General features: G+C 40.6%; 1 protein-coding gene across 1 annotated transcript; it reads right to left on the reverse strand.

Moving 5' to 3' along the window:
* Positions 1-589: 589 nt before the first annotated feature.
* Positions 590-26,790, reverse strand: LGMN (legumain). The gene is made up of 14 exons (XM_058806631.1): positions 26,716-26,790; positions 20,582-20,759; positions 12,851-12,948; positions 11,961-12,042; positions 11,362-11,447; positions 8,696-8,771; positions 8,184-8,246; positions 7,246-7,312; positions 5,530-5,648; positions 4,759-4,848; positions 3,864-4,061; positions 3,103-3,273; positions 2,141-2,208; positions 590-1,352 (listed from the first exon to the last, which is right to left on the reverse strand). Exons 2-14 carry the CDS (start codon positions 20,717-20,719, stop codon positions 1,313-1,315), a joined length of 1,296 nt encoding a protein of 431 aa, XP_058662614.1. The 5' UTR covers positions 20,720-20,759; positions 26,716-26,790; the 3' UTR covers positions 590-1,312.
* Between the last annotated feature and the right edge of the window lie 672 nt (positions 26,791-27,462).

Below are 27,462 nucleotides of genomic sequence, written 5' to 3' on the forward strand. Positions count from 1 at the left end.
CTAGCTCTGCTCTGGGATCAATCTCTCTCTGCAGTCTTCATGACAGTCTTCATGAGGCTATTCACATTCCTCTTGGCTTTACCAGCTCTTCTTTATATAAAAGTAGCAGTTACACCTCTACAACCCCTTTCCTCTGGATGGAGCTACCCAGAACTCTCTCTTCAGTTTTTGTCAGACTTCATTCTTCTCACATGGAGATGAGGAAATTTTGCCTATTTTAACCCAATGAAAATAACTCTGAAATATTTCTGTATCCTGTCTCCACATGTAAAAATCTGTGGACAACCTGAAACATTTGTGGATCGTCTCACAACCTCTGATTTTGCCATACTTGTCCTTTACTGAGTCACCTCTAAGGAATAGAACCTTCAAGTGTGATCTGGGGCTTTAAAGGCTTTGTTGTTGCTTTTAGGCTGGAGTTTTGGGGTTTGTTTCGGGTTTTGTTGGTTTGCTTGTGCAGGTGTTTTTGAGAGTACCTGCGTTATGAAAGTCTTAGAGGGACAGATTAACTTTGCAATGCATGTCATGGAATTAATTGGCTCTCCTTTGTTTTCAAGATGCAACATGTCCAACACTATTGCACTGTGGGTGGATGAAACTGTCAACTTTATTTTTATTCACAGGCAATTCCTGTACTCCATGACTTCCCATAGGTTTGTGAGTATACACAATTAATTACAGCATACTGGTGCTAAATTTACAGCATTAGATATTTAGAATTTTTTTGGAAAACAGTACTTTCTACTCAAAGATTTTTACTGTTCAACATTTAACTGTGCTGTCCACATCAAACAGCTCCCATATGCAACTAATTTCTTTAAACTGTTAAGGAGTTAAAACATGAAGAACAAGCTTTGATTTCTTCAGTCTTCAACCAATCTGCAAATTAGTCACTGTAATGGCATTCATTAACTTTTTTTAAAAAGTTAAGAGCTAGCAAGAGTATTAAAAAACCCTCCAGAATTAATGACTCAATGTTTAGATTTAGGATGGATTTAGCAATCACAGACGTGGCTTGTAGTGTTCATCCAGAGATTCCTAAGAGCATTTTGCTTTGAAAAAATTATCCATCTTGAAAGCTCCAGGTGGACTGCCAAAATGCCTCTCTCAAAGCAGCAGGCTGTCAGCAGGTGGGGATGCAGGGGAGAGCACTCCCAAGTGCTGCACTGCTCATGGTCTGGTGCCTCAGCTCCCAGCACAGTTCCAGTACAGTGTCTGACTCTCCAGGTTGCATGCACATAAAGTCTGGATTATGACAGCTATGAAAAGTTATCACTTGTAGTAAGGGTTACATTCAGGACTGTTGTTTCCATCAATACCCAAGGCACACCCGATTCATGGCCAGGCATATTCTGCAACAGAGAACAATAATGATCAATAACTTTTCAGGTACTCTGCTCTTAAACTAATTTCCCAAACTGACTGCAGAGGGCTGCCACCAGGAGTGGGGGCAGCAGTTCTTCACCTCCCAAGCTGCATGTACACACTCTCTGAACTACCAGTCCATCCTCACATTCCCTACCCTTCTGCTTTCTTCTCTCCCTTTTACTTCTCTTGCATGACTCATAAGCTGGGATCCCAACCTCTACCACAAATTCCTAAGACAGAATTCCAACACCATGCTGCCCTTGGCTCTACTGCACCACCACAGGGGTCAGCCTGGATCATTACTTCCCTGCTTTCCTACCCCACACATAGCACTATATTATCTTTCATCATCAGAACCCAGCAGTGCTGTGGTGTTTTGAGCCAGCAGCTGAGGGGGTGGCACAGAAAACACAGCAGTTCCCTGCCTGGCTTCAGTGTAAGCTGATGCAGGAGTTACAGGGCAACGCCCTTGCACCAGTCATGCTGCATTGTTTGATGTTGTGTGGTGCAGTGGCATCCTCTGACTGGCTGTCATTTTCCCTGAGGCTCAGTAATGAAATTAAAGGGTTATGGGGACATGGGTCATTGTGAGTGGGAGGGAACAAATAATGATGTTTGTCAAAACAAACATTTCTAAATTTAGAGTGATTTATGGACAAAATGATAACAAGAGCAGAACAAGTGAGAAACTTTTAGGATTAAGCTTTATCAGCCTATTGGCTTTTGTTCTTCTAGCCACAGTTAAACAGGGCATATCTGGGAACCTCATTACCTGTCAATGGGGTATCCTCCTTCACAAAGGTTGACCAAGGCATACAGCTGTCTCAGTGCATACTCATACTGAAATAAACAAACATTGTTATCAAAAGCAGGTATCAGTGATCAAAAGCAGGTATCGTTTGTCCAAACTAAATGATGGAAATAATTTAGAGCTGCTATAATATCCAGGGTGTTCAACTGATGATCTAGTACTGGGCTAAATGGATCTTTTTTCTGCACACTTTGCTCTTTGAACTTCAGGCAATTCAGCCATTTAACTTATTTGAACTTAGGAAATTCAGCTGTGCTGAACATTGACCTCATACACAAGACCATCTAGTCCATTATGTTCTTAAAATCCCACAGAACAAAACCAAAAAGTCCACTAAAGAGGCTATCTTGCCTGCAATCAGGACTTTCTTATTCTTACCTAAAGTCTAATAACACTACTTGAATCCTCAACTGGGATCCCAGGAAGAGCAAACAGTATTAAAGCTCCTAAACTAAAAAGTAGTTCTCAAGAATTCAGCAAGATGATAGAAATAGCAGCAAGGCTACTGCAAGGAATTATGAATAATAATATATCATAATACAGAAATCTGAATGCACCAAGATTATGAATTCATAGTGGTGATGGTTTGTTTCTGTTTAGTCAGCAAAGATGTTTCAAGCAGAAATACAACATGACTTTCTTAACACTGGGATTTCTGGGAAGGGAACTGATGGAAGCAACAGCACAACTAGTAAAATTACATATTATCTTGGGTAAGCAAGAAGTTTTTTTAGTAAACTTCTTGCTTACCCAAAGGTGTAGTAAAAATTGATTCCAAAAGCAATTACTTACCCTTCTTCCAAATCTGATCTGTATGACTGCCCCAAGGTAGCTTTTTAATAAAAGCTGATTTTTGCAGGTGTGCCTATGCCTGGGCTAGTTTTTGTGGCTGTTTATCAGGTTATATCCAATGAGTGACTTACCACAGGTAAATGCCAGTTGAAGCAATGAGCTTTGAAGTGGTTCACTGCTGACTGATAACAGTCATAATTGCTGATGGTCAGTCTGTCTGACAGAATCTGCTTGGTCTGTTCTGTTGACCCTGTTACTACAGTGACTATCTTCTGCATGGATTCTTGGATGAATTCTTTCACCTGTATATAAAACAAAAAGAACTTAAAACATGCTTTTTCTAAATCTAATTTAAAGACTTTGAATGAAATTTCTTTCTTTAATCCTCCTTTAACTTTTAGGCTCTTTAGGGAACCAAATTTTGCCATTTATTTTTAGCATAGTCTGTTGCACTTGTCTCTTCACACTCAAATGAAAACTGACAGAAAGTCAAGATTCCTGGAGCCCAAAATTACTTACTGTCCTTCCACTGTTTACCAGGGAATACTGACTTCCATTCTGCAGGAGCTATTTGATTTGGGATCTTTCAGTTCTACTGAGACATGAGTTTCTCTAATACCAAAGATTAAGTCACCCCCACAAGAATCCCTATGGATGCAGATGAGGAATTTCCTGTCAATTAAAGTTGTGAGACTGACTTTTGCATTTGCTTACCTTTTGGCTAGATAATTACTAAGAATGCGCCTTGTGGAACAGATCACTGAATTTTAAAGGAAGAATAAACCATCAGTCTGAAGAGAAATTTTTTTTGGCTTTCAGGGATTTTCCTTCTGCCATTTCTTAGGACAGAAGTTAATCTGGCCTGATGAGCAAAATTATTTTTCTTTCTTACCTCCAGGTATGCTTTCATCTCTGCAGCAATCTTCTTCGCCTCAGAAATGTCATTGGTAGCCATCAGCTTTCGTTTCATGATTGCAAAGGGCACATCAGGACTAGGTGTCAGGTCATAGTTTTCCACAGGTGGCAGAGAAATGGGCATAGCTTTCTTCCCCATGCCCTGGAACTGCATCACCTTCATGGAGGAGATGCTCTGAAGGATAAAATGTAAGCAGATGGAAACTGTCAATCACCCTCAATAGGCAGTTTTTTCTTTGTCTGCCATGCAAACCTAAATCTCTAAACTTGTTTTATTAGAGAAAATAAAGGAAGTAACAGTAACAGGGTGGTAGGTGTGTGTGCCTATGTGTATGCATATGTTGGGTTTTTAATACAATGAGGTAAAGGCTGCCAAAAATCAGAGAACTTTAATTTCCAAAACTCACTGGGGGAAAAAAGGAAAAAGGCTACCAGGTTACATAACAGCACATTGGTTTTTTTAATGAGTATTTAATCTGTTGCATAATGAGACTATTGTAAATGCTGTATCACCTCTTAGCTCTTCCCATTTGAAGGATCATTGTATTTTTTAACATTTCACTAATACTCATAATATGCTGGGAAGTGGTAAATACCTTTCTTTACTGAAGTGTCAAATCACTGGCAGAGCTTGGAGGACAACTTGTACCCTGATTTCTTGGATTAATGCATATGCTAGGCTGATTTCCTTTAGCATCAGGATCATCACCTCTTAAATGCTGAGGTCTTCTAAGAGAAATAGCTCATGACTAAAAATGACTAAATCAACCCTGCCAGATTACAGCTGTTTTTTGTTTGGATGAAGGCATGAAAGTATAGGGTAAGAAAGGCTTGGAGATACATTTGAGCAGGAAGCCCAGTGAAATACATACTCTGTTTCCATACTGCATCACATGGCTGGTGTTGGTGCGTTTCTTCACCAGCTGAAACTGCTTGTGGAGTGTTTCTTTTCTTAGATCCTCCTGCACGAAGAAAGTTCCATGAGGTCTAAAACAGTTAAACTTGGCTATTCTAAAAATGCAAGGGAAGCTGCAAAGGGTCTTAGCTGCCAGTGAGTAGGAGGATGCATAGGACAAGAGCTATACAACCTTTGAAAAACATTGAAGTAAAAACTGAAAAGAAGATTTGACAGCATATTCCCATCTTGCTTTTAGTAATGTCATTTCCCAGGAAATAGGCAAGAAGGGAGTGGACTTGCATATAAATCCCAGGTTTGTTTAATTAACACCATTCTCCATTATTCTAACAAGTGGGTTAGCCACAGTTCCATATTTAAGCAGCCCTGAAGCAGACATACAACTCACTGAACTGCCCAATTCATTTAACATGTTTGGAGATGTGGGCTCAGATTAGCAAATAAAGACGATGTCAGTTTGAAACTAGAAGTTAGGTATTTTCTATCTTATAAATAACAACAGGAAATAATATTTCTGAAAGTTGGTATTGGAAGTAAATTCAGTGGCCCAAACAAATAAAGATTATATATATGGTTCTGAGTAGCAGATAAATACTTTTACCAACTTAATTTGTTGATTTTGACATACAGCCAAATATTTTCACAAATCTTGTAAAAGAGCTATCTTCAAAAATCCTACTGATCTTTTTCATACATGAAATTAAGAAAATTTGTTTAAGTAACTTACCATATCTGAATCTTCCATCCAATTCACACTGTACCAGTCCCCAAGATAAGTCTGTCTTTCATCATCATAGTAACATGCATAAGATGACTCCTTGGGATTAGCAGCTGTTGTTGCATAAACTGTAATACAAACAGTAAGGGGTTTTTTGATCTTCTTTTTTTTAATCTCCCCTTGCTCCTCCATGATTTAATACTTAGCTGCACACAATAAATTTGTCTAAGTATTTTGCCTTTCAATCATTTACTTCTAAATAGCAGGAAGGAAAAAAGTATGTTAATCATCCTGTTCAGTCACCCTCAGTGCTGTTCTAAGCACACTCTGTGCTTCTTCTTTGCTGCCAAATGTGGTCTGGGGTGTTTAAAAATTGCCTGAAGGAAAAATCTACTATTCAAGAAGTGCCTGAGAGCACTGTGCACTAACAACTATCTATACATTCATTTTCTTCATGACAATGATGAGATCTTTTCTCCAAACTTGAAGTGAATCCCCTAAAAATCATCTTTACTTCCACATAATGCCACCTTTTAAGTAATATACTTTGTTGGATAATGCTCTACACTGAGACAAAGTAAAATAATCCTACATCTGTCCTGAGCACAGTGTTGCCAGTAAGTCACCTCTAAGACAACAGAAATACTGTAAACACATATTGACAGGTCTCAACACAAAAGCAATTTTGGCTTTTTGACAAAGTTAATACATAACACAGTTGTGTAACTGAAGGAAAATCCATATTTTAGAAGTGAAAGTGTTCCACATGATTTTATAGAGCTGTTGTGTTGTTTCTATTCAGAATGTACCTAAAGCCCAAAAGTAAAAAAATCTTGAATCTTATCTGTACAGCAAAATTCTCCTCTTAGCACCCTTCAAAATGATTATTAAGTAACCAGTTAAACTTCTTAGCTTATCAGTGAGAGCTGCCAAAGACAACTTTGTACTCTAATGCATAAAATGTCGATTTTCTGCCTTTTTAAGTTCTGTGGCACAGCTGGTTGTAAAACCAGAGTCCTCAGAATAAACTATAAAAAATACTGAGCATTTGTCTGGGACAATCATCAACATGAAACTACCTGTAAAAAAGAAAAGCTGTTTGTAAGGAATCTTGGTGGTGTCAGGCAGCACACCCAGGGCCAAACACCCAGGATGCCATGGACAGGCACATGGCTGGTCTCCTCTGCAATGACATCTTCAAAACCACAGGAGCAAACACTTCTCTCCCTGATATGGAACAGCTGTTTCAAAAGGTTGTGATTCCTCATCCCAATCAAGGCTGAGCTTCCAGCTCTGCAGCAGAGAGCCTGGAAACCCTGAAAAATCTGAGTTCCACATCTTAGGTTGTTGTACAAACGTGCAGCAAATCCACCTGGCAGTGGTGCCTACAACTGCTACTCAATGAAACTGAGAGCAGGAACTTCACACCTGTTAGCAGTGCTGAGGCTGAGAAATGTCTGTATAACCAGGGCAACCACCTGGTTCCTGAAAAGAAATACTTTTTCAACTTCTCATTTTCGAGAAACTGAAAGCCTTTTCAGTCTTTTGTAAGACTCTACTAAAAGGAACTTCCTGTAAATGGAAAGTATTACTTTCTTGTGCTCCCCCACTAAAATTCTACATAAACATGCCTTGAACCTGTTCTTGTCACAGTCAGTACTTGTCTGTGACAAGGTCTGGGACAAGTTGTGATATTTAAGTCCAGTAAGTTAACTGACTGCTCACCATTGATATTATCAGCCAAATGATTCATCATAGATCCAGACTCACATGCTTCAATGTAGAACACCATCTATAAAATACAAAAATAAATCAGAGACCTTAAGAAATTCCATGAGGAAATGAAGAATACTTGTTTGGTGCTTTTTGGGTGTAGCTAGTTGGCCTGTACTGCCATTCCTGAAACAAAAGGTATGCATAATGCTACAAAACAAAAGATGATTTTTTATTTTCAGGAATTAGACTCTGTAGAAAAGGGAAAGAATAATAATGAAAAGCTGTTATTCACCTCTACAGAATCCACAGGGATCTACTGGCTATTGTACAAAGCACAGATCAAATACACAGTCACTCTACAGGCACAGCAACATGTTAGTATTGAAGGTAGTGTCTCTGAACTGATGCCAGCTGTGTGTTCCTAAACACAGCCAGCCATAGCAGACATTGCCACAAAGAACTGCATAAAAAGCACCAGGAAAATGTTCAAAACAGTAACTTTTCTGCTATTAGCACATGTGATGAAATAAATTCACAGAATTTTCTGACAAGAGGTACAGTCTTTTAAACTAAATAAGGAACTGTAAGAAAAACATGAGATATATACAAACTTCCTGTACAAACAGTAAAGTCTGAAGTAAACAAAGTACAGGAAGAGAGTCAGGTATAAATTATGGAGTGCAGCAGTTACATATGTTACTTTTCTAGCCAGAATATGCAGCATTAGCAAATAGCAGTTACACTACATATGAACATTGACTGCAAAAACAAATAAACCATTTATGGAAAATTTGGAGCAGATCAATCCTTTTAACTGCAAAATCCTAATGCAAATTTAGCTGCATGTAACAGATTCTTCCTACTTTGAGCCAAATCTCAAAATAAAAACACCTCTCTTCTATGCCAGTTGCTCTTTTAATTTCAGAATTTCAAGTATGCTTGTTTACCTTCCGGTATTTCTTGTGATGATACATGTACCAAATAGTCTTATTCAAGTCCTTCACATGAAGCTGAAAAATAAGAAGGCTTGTATTAAAACCACTTATGTTCAACAGACACAATTCACTTAAGAGTAAATACTAATTGTTGTGAATATGTACACTATTTTCCCAATAAATTTATCCAGTCCTTTGCCCTTCTGAAGTATAACATTCTAGCATTTACCACTCTGGAAAAGATGAGCAATGGTCCCAGAAGATATGTATAGTGCACCAGAAAGCCAAGTCACACCTGTGTGAAGCAGCCTGACTATGGAATGACATAACTTAAGCTTCAACTGGATGTTACAGATTCTAACTGGAAAAAAATCAAAATACAGTGATCAGGAAAATATTGCTTTTTTTTGGCCTCTCCCCTCAATATAGCAGTGCACTAAATATTCTCATGTTTTACATTTATGTGTTATTATTTTAGTATGTCACTAAAATGAAGGGGTTTGTGTTATTTCCCAAATGCTTACATCATCATCAGGAAAAGCCAGAAGTCCTGGAGCTCCATGATCAGTGAAATAAACAAACACATGATCCTTGGGACCACTGTAATGAAAAAATTGAAGCAAAGTCTTTTTAACTACTCCAAACTAATCTTCAATACAACAACAATCATCTGCTTCTCAGTGCCAAGACATGTCAATATCTGAAAATAATAGAGCTGAAGCACCTCCTCCTCTTGGCAAAATTTTTTTTCTCCCAAGCATATTAGTTTGGATCCTTATTAGAAGAGATGCCAACAGAAGGAACAAAACCAAAGATATAGTCCCTCAAACATGGAGAATATGGCAATCACATTTCACATTCCAAACTGTAAACTGATTGAGACAGGGGCTGTTATGTACGGTATGCTGAAAACATAATTGGTTTTTAATGGCTATGAGAAGAATTGGTAATAATGTGGGCATTTGTAGAAGTCTGGTAAAAAAGGGAATGCTTTTATTACTAAGTTATACCAAGGTTATACCATTAACACAAGGATAAATAATAAAAACCTCTTTGTTAAGACCCTGAGGTATGTGTAAGGACTACTATGGCCATAATCAGCCACACAGATCAGCAAGCAGTGTCAGCCTGCAGCTCCATGAGGAACTGATGCATGCACACAGGCACCCATGAGGCCACACTGGCATCTGCACCCGTGGCTCTGCAGTCAGCTGAGCACTGAGCACTCACAGGCTTTGACACCCTCACAGCTGTGTGGTACAGCCTGATTCCACTCGAATCAGATTCAAACACATCATGTTTGGGTGACAGAAAGGTCTTGCCCTAACAGCCAGATCTGCAAAGGAATTTTCCTTTTAAACTGGATTCAGGGACAAATATAAAGTGTGTAAAAAGATCAGAAGGAGTGTCCAGACCCTCCTCTGTTCCTCTGTACCAGAGTCCAGAAACCTTTACTTGCTTTTGCTCTTTCCTCACAGCAAACAGGTACAACTGCAGCAGCCCAAGGGAACACTGTCCAGCCTTCTGTTTGGCCAGTAACCTACTGGTTAGGGAGAACTCCAGAAAGTCCATCTGGAAGCCTCCCAGGGAAAGGATAATTGAGCTCTTGTCCCACCCAACAGCAAAAGTCAGGCCACTTGAAAATTCAAACAGAGACGAATAAAGAAGGGCTGGCGTTACTTTTTGGCTTCCTGCTCTTGATCCTAAATGTAAAAAATTTGACCAAGGTGGAATGTAAACAATTAAGACTTTTTTTGTGGGTTCAAGTTTTCTTCCTGAGTACATTAAGAGACTTTGGCCCCCTGCATAGCTACTCCCTTATTTGAACAGGAACATCAAGCTTTCACAGGTGAGGTGTGTTCAGATGGACATTTTTTTAAACCAAAAATTGCTTCATAGTCACCCCTTGACTCATTCCAGATACTAGAATTGCACAATCTGGTAATGTGCAGTAATTTATTAACGTTTTGCCTATATGTGTTACATATATAATTTTCAACCTCAGCATTTAAGAATGAAGTTCAAACGATTCAGAGCAGTAACTTATTTGACTATCCTACTCCTTTTTTTTATTGTTCTCCTCAGTGCCAGGGTGGGATTCTTCTGTGGTTTTTCATTACTATGTCTCTAAAATCAACTGTCAGATGAAGATAGACTTCACAGTTTTTCTTTAACAAGGCTAGTCCTTCCAAATGGTTGAATTTAAATTCTTAAAGGTTTTACAGTCATTTTGTACACAGAAAAATATATGATATATCTCTTAATCAATAGTCAGAAATATAGTACAACTTTGTAAGGTGGCATCATACTTTCACATTTCAAACTCTGTAGAAGCAAGATGAATAACTGACATCAGGTATCCTTCCAAGAAGATTATTAAGCCCTGAAATGTATTAACTACATTCTTGAATCATCTAAATTATATAAGCCATTATAAACTACCATTAATTAAAAATCTTACATTCCACTTAGCCAATCTATAATTTATTATTCTTCATACATTAAAATATTGCAAAACTTAGAATCATTTGTGTAGCCTAGTTAACAAATAATTTAAAATAATACATCACTTACAAGTTTAATTGCTCATATTACTTTTTCAGTCACAAAGATTTTTTTTCATTAATTATAAAGCATAATTCCACTTCATTAGGAATGGAATTATGATTTATACTCAGCCTCAATAACTGTACACGTGCTACAAAGACCAAGGCTGGGATTAGGCATGCAATTCCTTCAGCTGATGAGCTGGTTAAGCTCTCTCTGTTCCTCCGCCATTCACTACAAAGTCTGGCCTGAGTTTGACCCAAGTCTTCTGCTGATTAATAAAATTGTTCATGTACATTAAAACAAGCCTTGGAAAATCCTTTCCAGAAGTCTCCAGAGTTTAGCCACACTATCTTAGAACTGCCATTCTTGAAAAAGATAACAGTCTAAATAACAAATACTTTCATACAGTTAATACTACTCTCTGGATCTTTTATACCTTAATCAGTCAAATACCAGCAGTTGCTTTGTTGTGATGCATAGTTTAAGAAACTAGAACCACTGTATTTGTAATGTGAAGGACCTGGAATTGCCATCAATAATTTTGCTGGATTCTTAAGTTGCTCTAATTTATTCTTTTGTTGAAATCAGTGTCAATTTACAACTACACATGCAAATATTTTCTAAATTAAACTTCTCTTACCTTTTCAATACTTTTCCTGATCCCACCCCCTTCACTGCTTCCTCATCTCCTCTGAGAACGGCAAGAAAATTCTTAGGAGTAACATCCTAAGGATTTGAGAAGATTAAAGTTAAATCGGATCATAAAAACAACAAAATCTTCATTTAGAAAGATGGTTTCTTAAAGTTAGAAGCTATGCATGGATGACAAATTTAGCTGGCCAGCCTTTTCAATACATCTTTATCTAATGACTCACTTGGCTGCTGAATCATGAAATCACAGAGTGACTGGATTACTGTACTGATTTCATGAAACAATTAGTTTTACATAGCTGTTTTTCAGATTGAGTTACAACATTTACAATCCAAGCCCTTCCTTCCTTTTATTTCATCTGTCAGCATGGAAACAGTGTAAAGGTTTACTTTGATGACCAATGCTTCACTTCAAAGAATCTATTGTCTATATTCATATTATGAACACCAAACTTCATGTCAAACCATGTAGGTGAATAAACTTGATGCTTTATATTATGTGCATTTTGGAGTGTAAGCTACAGTGTGAAAGAATTTATTCAGACATTAAGTAATGCTGAACCCCAGGGAAAGGGGTTTTGTTCCTACCTCCTTTGTATAGTCCTTGGGCACTCCAGCATACACATCTGAGCCATTAGGTCTATTGATGACAATGCCTTTGGTTGGATTTCTGAAAGGTAAATGGAACAAAAATAGGAATAATTATCCACATGCCATGCAATGACTTTAGAACAACAGAAGCCAGCTCACCTGAGAGTAGAGGAACTTGCACCATATGTCATTAAGTGATTTCAGAATATAAAGGGCTTTACACTTTAGTCAGTTTTATGTATTTGTCTCAGGTGTCCTTACTCTCAGAGTACATTCAAGTATTCTATCTCAGATCATGTCAACTAATCTGAAGATGTAGGAGAATAGTCTCTATCATTTCTCTCCTTGGAGTCCTGCCTTTACTCCCCTTAACACTTTGCTCCCAGTGCTGCTGTGCTGATTTAGGGGGAAGTTGTTCCAGAATTAGAGGCTGTATAAATTAACTGTGTCATACAGGAAGCAATGAGATGCTCTAGACAGTCACCCAGAATGGGACCTGTAGCCATCTTCATTGAATGCTGGGAATTAATCTGATAATATCCTCCAAAAAAGCCCTGAAAATTGCACACAGACCTCCCCTGTGTTCACAAGTTTAGGTTATTTATCTGCTGCACACTGTTATGGCTGGGAGTTAAGATCCCTTACTCTCATAACAAAGCTCTGCAGTCCTCAGTGCCACAGCTGATGCTGAGCTGTGTTCCAGGGCTTAGGAAGCTCATGAGCACATTTCAGAGAATTATTGTGCTGATGGCTGACATCTCTATGCATATCAGAGGTGGTTTTAAGGGCTTTTCTTTCAAAACTGCTACAAACTCAAAGCACACTGGTGACTACTGCATGTTTGTAGTAACCATACAGTTTGTGGCCAGTGCATGTTCATCACTTACTCCTCATTATCAGCAATGTCATCATACATCATGACAATGATCTGCTCATCTGGGATTCCATTTCGGTGTACAATCTGGTACGCATGGCACACATCTGCCTGAAATTAAGCAAATTTTCATTACTAGTTTTAACAGAAATTTTACCTTTGATACTAGAAGCAATATAGCTTTTCAGACCTCAGAGCAGGCTGTTGACCAAAACAAACTTCATTCCAATATAAGAGACTGAGGGCTGCTAGAGAGCTGAAATGCACAGGTTAAACCAGAGCTCATTGCTCTTCTCTAAACAAACAGTTGCATTAATAGTAGAGACTATGATTATTATCTCTCCTTCATTATCTATTCTGATTTCTTATTTAAACAGAAACCAGAAGTTACTTCAGACTTGGTACAGATAACAAATTTAACATGAAGCTCTCAACAATATTCTCCATTGTATGAGAAAATCAAAATAAAAACCTTTTGCAGTGACAGAGAAATCCAAAGTGTGCCAAGCAGACAAAAAGAGTTGGATTTCCACCAATATCCCTTAGTTCTGCACCAAGCCTGCACAACTAAGGATTAGAGGCTGTCCTTGACTTCAGCAAGTATTGTTTACCAATCTCATCTATGCAAAGATTTTATTAAATCTTGCTCTACTATGAGATGAGAATTTGGTTTAAGGAATATTTCTTTTTAATTTTGTATTTCTTACTCTGCAGAGGGACTAACTCAGGGCACATCATATTTCAGTGGAAAACAGAATTGCAAAATTCAGGCTCTTTTGCTGATTTGTACAGGATATGAATAAGCATATTTTCTTTACAGAACCATCTTCCCGTGACACAGAAATAACAACACTCATTAGAGTGGTATTACAGTAAATGCAGTAAATACAGTAAAGTAAATGCAGAGCTCTATCAGAATGCTAACCTTTTAGTAACCCCAGCCCAAATAATTCTCTTCTTTAAAACTTACAGTCCCTGAGTGCCCTAATGGGGCATTAACAATCATTCCTAAACTTGAGAACTAGAACCCACCAAATGCTAGGAAAAGGTGTGCAGGATTAATGGAAGAGATCTCATCTAACAAATGCACACTCCAAATGCAGGCAGGAAGCAGGCTTTAAAGCTTACTTGTGTTGAACTAATATAATTTGCTAATTTGGAAACCAAATTGATGTGGTTTAAGTAGACCAGTGTCTGTTTAGATTACTTAGGAGTACTAGTGATTTTCCTTAGTTTGACCAAAAGGACACTGTAAAATACGCTAACTTTAAAATCCTTGGTCTTCTAAGTGCAGATAAAAATGAAAAGATAGTTGTGCAAGATTCTGTGAAGGGTGAGGCACATTCAATGCTAATGAACTCTCCAACAATAAAATCTCTTTATGAGAGATTTAACCCCAAATGTTGAACTGTTCTTACTAAAGCAGTTCCATTTCCTACTTTACAGGTCAGCAGTCTAGGTTCTCTTCCACCTGTCCCAGACAATCTCCCAGTTAGTTTTCCATTTCCTTGTATGTCATCATACCAGCTGCTGCCTCAACAAGTCAAAACATTGAGGTTAAACAGAGTTAGGAAGGTATTGCATATAATATGAAACAGAAGAGCACAGGTATGACTGAGAAGATATTTGATTTTCACAAGCAACCCAAGCAGAAGCAGAAGAAAACTAATCAGGGCTTCTCTACACTGATTGATGAGTAGATCATAGATCCCTTCTCACTCACACACCTCTGTGATGCTGACAGGAACCTTCACAGGCTGGCAATAGGGAAATGCTCAGGCAGGCAGTGATAGAGTATCACCATATTCAATCAGCAAGTGTCTGCTCCCACAGACATGTGGCTGGCCAGCAGGGACTTCAGAGGTGTTTCAACTGATCCCAAGTACCCAAAAGAAGTTAAACTTTGTAAATGCATCAGGTTGTTTTAGTTTCCTCTCCTTCCTTCTGGTTCATTCACTGTTTGCTCAGTATGTCCTGCCTTAGCAAACAGCAGTCATTACCAAAATCCCTACTTTAAAGGAACACAGATCAATGTAGTCAATTCACTTCATCTCAAGTTATGCCTGTTTGGGGGTTGTCCCAGCCTTTTAAGGCTTTTGCTAAGGGAACTGCTGGTAGCATAATGATATCACCAGCAAAGCCTAGAGCAGCAAAACCATGCATTCCTACTAAAAATCCACTGACTAAAGTAGGACAGTTATGAGTAAACAGTTAGGGTTTATTGCATAGAATTAGCTGACCTAATTACCCACCTTTGATATTGCTCATGATTGGTCCCTGTGTACACATAAAAACCCCATAAATCTCTACAAAACCAGAGTAAAAACATTTGCAGCCAGAGCAGGGAGGTGTATGCAGAGTATTTCCTGTTGATGTCTAACTGCTCTCAAATACTGCTATTTGACCCTGCTTCTCTATGAAATATTTCTGGCATATCTGCACCTGTAAACCACTCTAGAAGAAACAGCTGTTCACTGGTTTCAGATCTCTTATTGGTATTATTCTTGATGGTTTAACATATGAAATGTGTGCTATGAATATTTACTGGATAAATTGTCACTAAATCATGTTTCTGTGACTGTGATTTGAGGGGCTGCCCCAGATCAGCACAGGAAAAGCTGCAGCTGCCCCACACAGCACAGGAGAAGGTGCAGCTACACAGCTCCTGCTGCACACTGACCTTATGTGTAGCTCCAAAATGGACACTGTTAAGGGCATGGTTTAGACCTTTCACCCCCTGGTTAGTCTAAACCCTTCGCTACATCAGCAAATTGTGATGGAAGAGCTGCTTAAATAATTAACTCCTAGATCTGGAAAGCATGGGGATCAGAGAGTGAACTACCCTGTTTTCCTGGCACCCCAATTTTCCTCTGCCACACAGCTGTTCACATATTTGAATGACACAGCTTTTAAGCAAATTGCCTGGGGGGATTTTTGGAAAAATCAAGTTGTTTATGACACAAGCTTGCATAAATAGTTCCTAAAGGGAAAAGCTTGGACTTGTGTGAAATTGGTTACTTCTTGTCTTATGACTGCTAGGTTCATGACTGAAAGGAACTGGCAGCTTTACCTTAAAGCAGCACAATTCCCACTACAAGAATTCATTCTTGTTTGGGCTGAAATGTCACAGCCTAAACAAGAATGAACTCCAATATACAAACAAAGTAGAAGAATATGCCTGAAATGCCAGCCATGTCTTACTCCTTTGCTTAAACACACATCAGTGAGTCTGCCCAAAGATATAACTCTATCAAGAATTTAGCAAAGGTTTCCTAAGAGTTTGGTTTAAATTTATTAAGCACAGTGAGGAAATGTTAATTGAAGGCCAAGGCAGCCTTAGTGTCTGTTACCTACAAGAGAGGAAAATTTAAGACTGTCCTGGAATAAGATACTGCTCTGGCTGGCAGTGTCTAGGACACTGAATAAATACAGTCTCTGACCCACAAAGCTCTGTGAGTGTAAGACTAAAAATAACAACTGAAAACAGACTCATGTATACAAATTCATATTTTTTTAGTTTTAATTGTAATTTTGCCAGACTTTTTCAGTCTGGCATTACTCTTGAGGATGCATTCCATCTTTAGTAAGACTCTTGTTCCACATCAGGCTTTTTCCACAAACTATGTGGGTTTGAGCATCCAGGAAGCATGGGTCTTCTGATCTGATGTGAAGCCAGCTTTAGATTTGAGTTAGCTGGTATGTTCATCACACAGAAAAGCCAGACTATTTCTTCTAATGAGAACTAGCTTGTTGAGTCATTCTCCAAATCTGTCAGAAGCATTTAGTACTGTATTTGCTCACATATGTCACTAAGCTTTCCAGAGGTATTTTATCCAGCTCTTTGTGCAGCAGAGAACTGAGCCACTTTCCCTAGGAAGATGGGGAGTATACTCCTGAACAGCAGCCAGTCTCATAATAGAAAGCTGCTGCAGAGAAGCCAGAGTAACTGCTGAGGAGCAGAGAGGAGCACACTGATAGCCCTTCCATAGCCCAAGCAACTCTAATCAAAACCACTGAAATAAGGATAAAAATACCAAAGAACTGAGAAGCCACAAGCACAAAGCAATGTACAAGCCAGCCCTGCAATGACAGTAAGCCTATCACACTGGGCTCTATACTACACAAAACACTTCAATTTTGTTTTAGGAACTGGATGAGATGAAGGTGTAAGCCAAGTTTAGGTCATCCTGATTAGGAAGAAGTCCCAGTTTCAGCCAGTGGAAGCAACTGCCTGCAAAGTGTGAATCTTGCTCATATTAAGCACAAATGGTGGTTTTTCTCCTTTTCTATCCTTGGTTTGTACTGACAGTGGATCCTGACCACTGACATCTAAATAACCAGTCTTAAGCAAAGTTTCAGATTCCTTGAGGTTACAGGTGCAAACTCAGTGTTTCCTGGGTCTGCAAAGTCTTTACAAACTTAATATTCCTGGGGTCTGTACAGCATGCCACATATGAAATGAGGTATTTTTGAATATGTAATCTATTTCTTCTGCTTTTGTAGTTGCTCAGTCAGATGAGCACATTACCACCAGATAATTACAATACAGTACATTTGACAACGTTGAAGCAGGCAGCATGCAAAGCAACTGGAGCTCACAAAATAAAAAGGTAATACAAACATGCAACATCATGTATTAAGTGTACCCTGGACAGCTGAACTGAGGAACTGAAACCCAGAGATGTGTCTGCTCAATTCTCAAATTACAAAGGGACATTATGAGTGCTTAGTTGCATGAAGGGAATAGCAACAAGTCTGGTAATAAAAAAAAGCTACATGGAATAACTACTTACAGGAACACATCTACAAATCCACTTGTACTCAGGCTAGGTCAGAGAAGTTCTGGGAAGAAGGGTGATGGCAGGAGTGAACTGAATTAGACTACAATATATTTTCCTCTGCAGTTTCTCCTTTGGAAAGTAAAAAAATTATAGCACAGGTATGATTCTACTGAACAATTCCACGTGTTCCTATGTGTGTTCACTATGTGTTCTGAAGCACAGAAGTGAAAGACCAAGTCCTATTCCACTATAAGTGACTTTGGCAAATAATTTAATTACTTTAAATGTTTTTGCTTCTACCTCTAGAAGGTAGGGAACCCTAACACACCAAGAGGTGGTAAGCAGTCTGCATAATATTTTCACAAATCTGTTAGAACTCCTCAGATTTCTGTAGCATCTTTCCTCCTCTGAATGACTCTCCTAAAAGTCTACCATTCTGCTTGTTTTCCTGGGAACAAATTTCCCCAATTTTTTAATACCCAAGGCACCCTTGTCTGGATGACACTTCATGTCACACATGAGAGGATTTCCCATGACTAACTGCTGGCTCTGTCTCACCACATGTCACTGCTACCATGTGTGCTCACACCCACCAGGCCCTTAAGACTGACCAAAAAAGGCCACCAGGCAGAACAGCATTAGCACTAGGCAGAACCTGCTGCTGTGCTGCATCCTGTGGGAATTGAGCTTTTTCATAACAAGTTAAAATGCACAGTATGTTGCTCAGGGCAGGCAAGTAAGAACCCAGCCTCATTCTGAAGGACTCTTTTACAATGCTGCTTTTGTAACCTTAATAGGATTATTATTGGTGTTCTGATTTTCTTCTTTCCAAATGTTAATACCTGAAGCAAGTGGCAGTTTAAAATACAGTTTAAATAGTATTTAAATTCAGAACAATCCAACGTGGCAGATATTGTGCATTGTTAGCTGACATTATCTTCAAAATTAGGTATTTAAAGAAATCCCGTTCTCATTTTTCTAACATTGAAAAGGAATTACTTAGTAAATATCTGCAAAGCATGATCACACTCAAAAGTTAATAGGCTTCTGTGAAACTAGCATGTTAAAGAGATTCACTCACTGTTGGACAGAAATATGTAAGTGTGGATCTTGTGTTCTGCATAACCCTATTTTACCTGGCAGATGCACTTGCCACTGCAGGCTCATTGACAGAGAGACTAAAAACTGTGCCCAGGCAACTGAGAAAAGGAATTCTCATGAGCCACAGCTTCAAAATTGTAATTTTATTTAAAGAATTAATGTTGTGGTAGTAACTCCTCCTAGAATGGAAGGAAGCCAGCTAGACTGGTTATACAGCAATAGCAACAAAAAGAGCACAACTCAGTAATTACATTTAGACACTCCAAGACAGGCAGTAATCAAGTACAGCAGTAGTATTTTCATCATCATTTCCCAATTTCAACTTTAAAATTCTTCTTCAAGATTTAATTTTAAATAGGAATAGTTTATATTAAGGCTGTAATATTCCAACTATAATTATCAGGTGATATCTACAGTGTAAGGAGCCAGCAAAGTCCCTGAAACCTGTTTGTCAAAGTGTTTAGCTAGCACTTGCCAGTGACAGGTTGTTCTTCAGATGCAACAAGATTGTCAGTCTGATTAATTTAGTTTTAAGCTCATCACTGTGCTGGAAGTTACAAGCTGATTGTGAGCCTAGAAGAAGAAGAAACATACACAAAACCCAAGGTGCCTAACACACAGAAGGCTCATCTGTTCCTCAATCAAACAAGAGGATGAAGCCTCTCTATATTTTACAGGCAGTTACATTAAAAATAATAAATACTTTAAAAGTTCCAGCATTCAGCAATTCAACCAGTACATTTCATAAAACTCAGTTTTAAAAATGCTGATTTTGTACACTAGTATTTAACCAACAATACTATAATAAACTATTCTTCTAGCATTTAGAAATATATAAATGTACACATAAATCAGAATTAAATTATCCTGTTCTCCAGGAAAGCCAAGCTGCAAATTTAGAGGAAAGATAGCATTTGCACAGATTAATCTGTTTAAGGGATTGTCCAGCATTCCCCAAGGGGAAAGTGCTGCAGAAGTTTCCTGACTGCTGATTATAAATCTTGAACTTAATCAGAATTAAGTCACTTGGATTTAATCCTGTCCATAGTGACACCCACACTCAGCCCAGAGTTTCACAACACACTGGCTTTCCCAGCAGCGTTACTCAGGAGTTCTTGTTCCCTTTCTTCCTGTTTCTGCCACTCACTTTGTTCCCTGCACCCTGCTGCACCCTATCTTTGTTGTGCCAACATAATTCTGAGACCATGCTGTTGAACACAGCCAGCAAACTGGTTCGGGTTAAAAAGAACCCCCTTCAATATGTCCTCCACTCCTCAAAACATAATAATGCATTTGCAGCCTTCAGAGATTTTTTTAACTAGAAAAAAAAGGAAGCTTTTCAGAGCATAATGAAAAGAGGAAAGAAATGGAAAGGAACACATGTGTCTCAAAATGAGGTTTACCTCTAGGTATCTTCTCTACAACTGCAAGTTGGGGTTAGATCCTCTAGCCTAGTTAGTAATAGAGTATTTACCCTAAAAGGCACTCATCTCCCAGGATGCAGAAGTGAGATTAGAGGAAGAATACTTCTCCTCTGGTAATGACAGCTTTTTCAAGAGGTTAGAGGCTGAAAAAAGTTGTATGCAAAAAAAAAAAACCAAAACCATATAGTAAAAAGGAGTAGTGGAAGGGAATTCTTGGGGTGGTAACAAAAATAACTAAGAGCAGGTTCTGAGCAAACCTTGCTGCTGTTTGCTTTGAAAACCTCACACACCTGGGAGTCTAGAAGTAGAAGCACTTGCTCAAATGGCAGAAGGTCTAAACTAGTCTAGATGATAGGCAGCTACCACCTTCCTGCAAGTCTGGGAGCTGGCACTTTCTGGAGCATGGACAGCATCAGCATGTGGAGCAGTGGTCCTTACCTGGTGACGATAGTTGTACCAGCCATTGGAACCTGCAACAATCACCACCCAGTGCTTGCCTCCATCTTCAGGCTCTTCCATGGGGAATGTGCTGATGCCCAGAGCACAGCCCAGCAGCAAAACTGCTTTCAGTGTCATCTCTCTTCTTTATTTACTCCACAAATGGGAGAAAATTCTCCTAATGAAGAATTTTGAGACAAGTAAATGAGAGGACATCAGCCAATGAAAAAATGCAAAACAAACATCAGCAATATCCCAACTATAAGCTTTTCCTGCTTGTGGGGTTTTTCTGTTTGTTTTACAGACCATTTAACCCAGAGTACAATTTTGGTCATATCTTCCTTTAGCACCAAGCTGCTACTAGTTACAATAGCTTTTTGTCAGCTTTCAAATCTGACTGAAAGCAATTCTGAATAGGACAACCAAGTTGTTCAGCTCCCTCCAGTTGTTTCACTCTATACTAGCTGGCAATGAATAAGTCTCAAATACAAAGCAAGCCTCACTATCAATTACTTCACAGATAAAACTCTTTCAGATTAAAACTATTCTCTTGGTCTCTGCTTATGTAATTCCCTGGTTTCCACTCACTGGCAATCAGCCCATTATTACTGAGTCAAAGCCCAGGTGATGTAGGACACTGCAGACATGGAAAAGTGGTGGGGAGTTGGAAGGTCAGAGTGTCACAAAAGCTCTCTGTGCCCACAATACCAAAGAGGATGGAAAGAGGCCATGCCACTGTTCTGCACAAGATGCAGCCCTAACTGCTGGGGCTGGGGAAAGTGCAGGCTGTGAGAGCCTCACGCTATTTGTGCAACCTTTTATGCTAGTGGAGAGCAAATGTGAACCAGTACCACATGAAAGAGCAGCATTTTTGCCCCCTTTCCTCAATGGTTAAGTGTTTGCACTTGGTGCACGGTGAGAAAAATACATGTGAGCCTGTGAACGACAAATTTAGAAAAGCAGAGCACAGGGGAGGTTTGAGCCCATGCAGAAATGGCTCTTTCTACTTTCTTGAGAGGACTAGAAGTAGGGTCCTTGCTAGTGAATGTCCTGAGCACCCTGATTGTCTGGTAAAGCATTTACTCTACAAGCAAACTATCTGGCCACATCAAATCACAGGTTTAAGGTCTGCTTTTTGAATTGGGGTTCAGGGGGCAGGCAGGTTCCATTTACTGGTCACAGTCTCAGGTCTGCTGCATCTGATGTGAAACTCTAAAAGCAAACTGCCCTGAAGAACTGCATGCTCCTGGCACATGCATAAGGATTACACATTTCCTCATGCACTGGGAGATGGGATTTTATACCTGCCTACTCACAAATACAAGATCCTGGAAGTAAATGATTGCTGCTAGGTATGGAAGAGGTGTTGTAGTAAGAGGCAGAGTAGTCTATTTTAACATGACTTTTTCTGGAATAAAAGCTGGAAACCCCCAAGCCATTCAACACAGTCACAAGGCAAAATATCAAAACTACCACTAAACCAAGTAAACAATATCTAAATCAGCCTCAGTACCCCAGTCAAAACCACCCCTCTGCAGCCACTCAAATGAGGCTGAAATAGAGAAGCAGCCAGATCCTCTCCAGAGCAGTTGTGTTCAGAGAAGACTACTAACCCAACACACAGCATGGGTTCACTGGTCACTAAGATTTATCTTGCAGGCAGTAGTATGAAAAATATATATATGCATATATTATACTATATATACATATTTAAAAGATGGGGATTTTAATCCTTTTTAGTGGAGCTAGCAGAAAGTAAGAAAGTCTTGATGGTCTAAACAGATTAACTGTTATGAAACTGCTTCTTCCAAAAACTTATCTTTCAGGAAGAAGCCACTCCTGTCACTGCCTGTAACACTTGGAGCAAGAATAATACACAGTAACTTAACAATTTAGGTTTGTTGACTTATTAGCTTCTTCAGCACACAAGCAGATATGAAGGAATAAGCAGATTTTTTATTAGATGGTTATACTCTCCCATGTTGAGCTGGAATTGTAGAGTTTTGTCATTGTTGCCAAAGCATTTGGCTTTGTATGGCAACTCTGCCTGATCTACCTTGTCACTTCTTCAGATGATAAGACAAATAGCATACTGTGTTGAAGATGCACTGTGTTTACAGCACCCATAAAACCTGCCTATTCTGTTGCCTACAGCCCGGCTAAGATTCAAACCAACCTGTACAGAATTTTTGTAAAGTGCCACTATAGGCCACAGGCCAATGAGCCTATTCATTTCCAGTATTCAATTCAGTATATCTAACTCCTGAAATATTAGGCAAGAAAAGAAAATCAGCATTGTTTGAACAATCTGCTTATGAATCTTAGCTGAGTTTGACTTACTGGAATATTGAGCTGAATTTCCTGCACACAGATCTCTCAGAGCTCAGTGTCAGCCTGATAACATTTCACCAACTATAACATTAATTATGTTTACATTAAAAAAAAAAAAAAAGTTAATGGTCCAGATAAGTGCTGGAGATCCTTTCACATGATGCTTAGCTCTTTGAGATAGCATTCATCAGAATCCAGGGCATATCAACAGAAACTGCATGGGTGCCAGCTGCTCACCAGGCCATGTAACATGATGGCTCAAAGGAGGTCCTGGCACACACATCCATCACATGGAAACGGTCCCTGCCACTATCAGTTACTGATATACCAGCCAAATGGAAACAGTCAGATGGGATTGTCTTTCCTGGTGAGTTCACACTCCTGACTACACTCACAAGGAGCCTCAGTTCTCAGGACCTCAGCCAGAACCTGTGGGCAGGCGCTGCTGTGCCACACACAGGTACCTCAGGGGTACCCCACACCTGCCTGCCAACAGCCCCAGCACAGAAAATCCCTGGGCCAGAGCAGGAACAGGGACTTCTGTACCACAGGTGTACCCCACAGCAGCACTGCACCCTGCCTGCCACAGCCCCAGCACAGAAAATCCCTGCAACACATCACAACAGAGACTCAGCTACCTCAGGCAGTGCCTCCATGAGTGATTCAAGTCTTCCAGATAGTACAAGGGCATCTAGGTCTTCACATTTCTCTGCTGAGACAAAAGTTGTGACTGATGCAGAACACCCAGGGAAAAAATATAAATACCAAGAAACATTGCACTGTACTAGCATATCATACATATTTTGTCATGGATAATTTAGAATAGAAAAGAACCTCTTCTTTGGCACAAATTAATGACATATAATCTCTCTTATCTGTCTTTTCCTATACTATAATTAAATCAAATTAACACCAGAAAGAAGGGAGGAAATAAAAAAAACCCCAGACATACCATAATGGACTAGTACACTGTAACTTTAAATGCTGAATTTCTCTAAGCAGCATTTAAAATAGGCTTAAACACGTGCCGTGGGAATGGGTCTTCATAGTTTGTTTCTAACTACTGCTTAAAAAAAATCCAAACCAAGCCAAACAAATGATGATCAAACAAAGAAATATACTCTCACACACACATATTTCTACTTGTTTTAAAGAAGGCCTCTGAATGCAAGTGGGCAATTTAAAAGGCTGTGTTCAGGGTTGTGTTGTATGAGTTCCTGACCTAGAGTTGAGAAGAGAAAGCTCCCCATCACATGCTTTGTCTTCAAGTCATACTAAGAGAGAGCAGCTCAGCTGACCAGTTTACCACAGGTACAGAAAGAGCCTTTCTCTGCAGATCCATCACATGCAATCAATCCTACATCACATGCAGATGAAGACTGTGTGGAAAAAACTAAAAACTCACTACAAGACAATCTTAGAGCTTTGGTTGATACAGAAAATAACATAAGATTTGACCAGCTCTGCCTAGTCTTTCTGCCAGAAGAGTTAATTAACTCTGCCTGGAGCCCATGCCAGGATAAAGGCCTACCAGTACAGTGGGCTCAGCATCACACCACCACGTACACACCCAGGTAAGGCTGCTGCACACTTTGCACAATCTGTGGAAGAAGCACATCCAGAATTGGGTGGCTCTGCAGAACAATTCACTCATAAAACCAGTCTGCCCTGACAGAGGTGCTTTGACCACTTCCCACTAGACAGCTAGCAAACATCTCTGACTTGGTAAGACAGGGATGCTTAGGAAAGCCCACATCTGGAAATGGCTGGCAGCTGCTGGAACAATTTTTCCAGCCAACTACCTGTTCCCTGAGTTCACAACTTTCCTTTGGGAAACAGTCCTTTGAGATCAATACTCTTAGAACAGGATAGCACTCTAAAGAAAGGGCTTTGAGTTGATCAAAGCATTTTCCACTAGCTTTTAAAGCAATATTGACACTTCAGTGGGTTGCACTTGAAACACCTTAGGCACAGTCTCCAAGAGCTGTATAAACAGAAACCATATCTCTATTTTACTTGCATGAGAATTACACTAACAGTAACCCTGCTGAAAAATAACAGCCTTAAGCTGGTCAGATGACCACTAAAGCTCTTCTGCAAAGTCTTTCTTAACAGCTCACTTCTCGTAACTACTAGCCTTTGAGATTCCCAAATCAAGCCACAGTTCCTTTTTCCACAGGGTGCTTGCATATTGCCTGCCACTTAGATGCTGATTTCCACAAAATTTGTGAAAGTCTTCCTCACAGGAAACTGATGTCCACAGTTCTGTCAGCAATGTTCCACCCACATGCTGTGCTGGCTGCTACAAAAACAGAAGCACCTAAACCTGTGATTAGGCCCCTGCACAAACAATCTGATTTTCTTTCTGCACTTGTGTTGTAGAAAGGAAAAAAACCTCCATCGCTATAAATTCTAGCATGTTACACTTTGAAGGAGATTATCATCCCTGTTGCAAAATATATCCTTACAAAGTCTGCTAGTAACCATTCTAGGAACGGGCTTAGTATGATTAAAACTTTTAGTAAAATATTTCTGTTTAGCTACTGAAGATGTATAAGCCACTTTTACTGTAAAAACCCATGATTTTTTAGTTAACTCAGAATGATTCTTGATGTTAAATAAATGTATTTAAAAGTCATTACAAATAAAGTTCATTCTCCTGTTTGCAGGTTTACTTTTCTCAGCAGTAGCGATGGCACAATTTACCTGAGGGTAAAAAAACCCCAAAATCATTCCTAAAATGGTGATAAGCTAATACACCTAGTTCAGGGGATTTTTTTCTTTACATGTTTCAAAAAATCCAGATTCAAATCTGGCAGACCTTAAGGCTTCGATAAAACTGCTTCTGCTATTTACTTTCTTATCTGTCTGCAGATGTACAAAGCCTCTGCCATCACATTCTGATAGTAAGAAAAAAAAAAGATACCACAATGCTACATGAGTAATAATTTTGTTAAATTGCTTGAGTTGGCATAGGGGGTATAAGGGTAAAAGAGTAAGTCAGGTAAGGGTAAGAAAGTCTGCTCAGCAAGCATGGAAATGTTAGGAGCACGGAGAGAATGAAATTCTACAGAAGTTATTACGCAGAAATTCCAGTGTGATATTACACAAGATTCCTGCAATCCACGTCTTTCACTATCGTTTATCTTAGCATTTCAGGTCTTGGCTACAATATTTATGTTAACTCGCAAATACAGACATCCAACGCAGTGTTGTTCCATCCTAACTAGGAACTAGTGGTGCTAGTACCTCCAAGCAGAGCCTCATGCTACCTACCTAGGCTGTCTACCAGCTATAAACAACCAGCCACAGCGCAGCGCCTTTCAGGCATCCCCAGCTCTCCACAGAAATCCCGTAAACAGTTACTCCATCCTTTTCTCCCAATAAAAATGTATTACTGGTGATTTAATCTAAGCTGCTGCCACTGCTTCCTCCCCCACTGCCCCATGTCCCTCCCGTGCCAGCCCTGGGTAGTGCCCCTCGGAAGGAGCCGCTCTGAGCCAGTCTCTCTTGCAGCACGGAGGGATCAAACACAGTTCCCAGGCCAGGCGTGCCAGCCCAGGGCCGGACGGGACGCCGGGCGAAGCGGCGGGGGCTCGGCAGCGCTCGGAGCCCGGGAAGGACACCGGCACCCTCGGCCGCTCCCCGGGGAGGCGGCGGGGCCGCTCCCCCGCCTCTGCCTCTGTGGCCGGGCAGCGGAGCGGAGCGGGCCGTCCCGTGCTCACAGCTCCCTTCGCTCAGGCGAACCCCGCGTCCTACCCCCCGGCCGGAGCCCCCGGCCAGCGCAGCCCCGCCGCCCTCACCAGCTCATGCAGAGGAGACGCCGCCGCGGCCGCTGTGATTGCGGCGAGCGCCGTGCCGAGCCGGGCAACCGCGGCGCGCGGGGGACGGAGCCGGGCGCGGCCAATCGCGGCCAGGCGGAGGCGGGGCCGGACATCCCCCCGGCCACACTACGAGCCCCAGCAAGCCCGGCGCCCCACTGGCTCAGGCAGCCGCCGGCTCTGCGCGCAAAGCTTTTTGGGACTTGTAGTTCCCCGCCTGCGGAGTGAGTGGCGTGGTCCCGCGTGTCCCAGGAGTCCCGGGAAGCTCCTCTCGCGTTGGCCGGGCCTGCGCTGAGGGCGCGCCGGGAGCCGGCGGGGCCGCGGCGATTGCGCGGGTTGTGCACGGGACACGACCGGGGCCGCGCCGGCTGCGCCTTCCCGCTGGAACTGCCCTGTGCCTTCGGGCAGGATGGAGGCAGGAGGCCCAGGATGGGAAAGCAGAGGAATGTGCCAAAGGGAATCCGTGAGATGACAGAAGAAGCCGAGCGGCCCCTCACGGTCCTGGCGTGTCCCACAAGGGCGGCCCGTGTGCTGGCCACTGCCGGCTGCGGGCCGGGCCGGGCAGGGCTGCCTGAGCCACACGCACCGCCAGAGGGGCTGGGGCTGTGCACTGACACCCCTCTCCGTTTGTAATGAGAGAAGGAAAAGCGAACATTCATTTGTGAAATGTAGAGGCACATGTTTCTTCGCCTGATAAACCACGTACAAATAGCACACCAGCTTCCTCAT

This window comes from Ammospiza caudacuta, chromosome 6 (assembly GCF_027887145.1).
Source record: "Ammospiza caudacuta isolate bAmmCau1 chromosome 6, bAmmCau1.pri, whole genome shotgun sequence".
NCBI lineage: Eukaryota > Metazoa > Chordata > Aves > Passeriformes > Passerellidae > Ammospiza > Ammospiza caudacuta.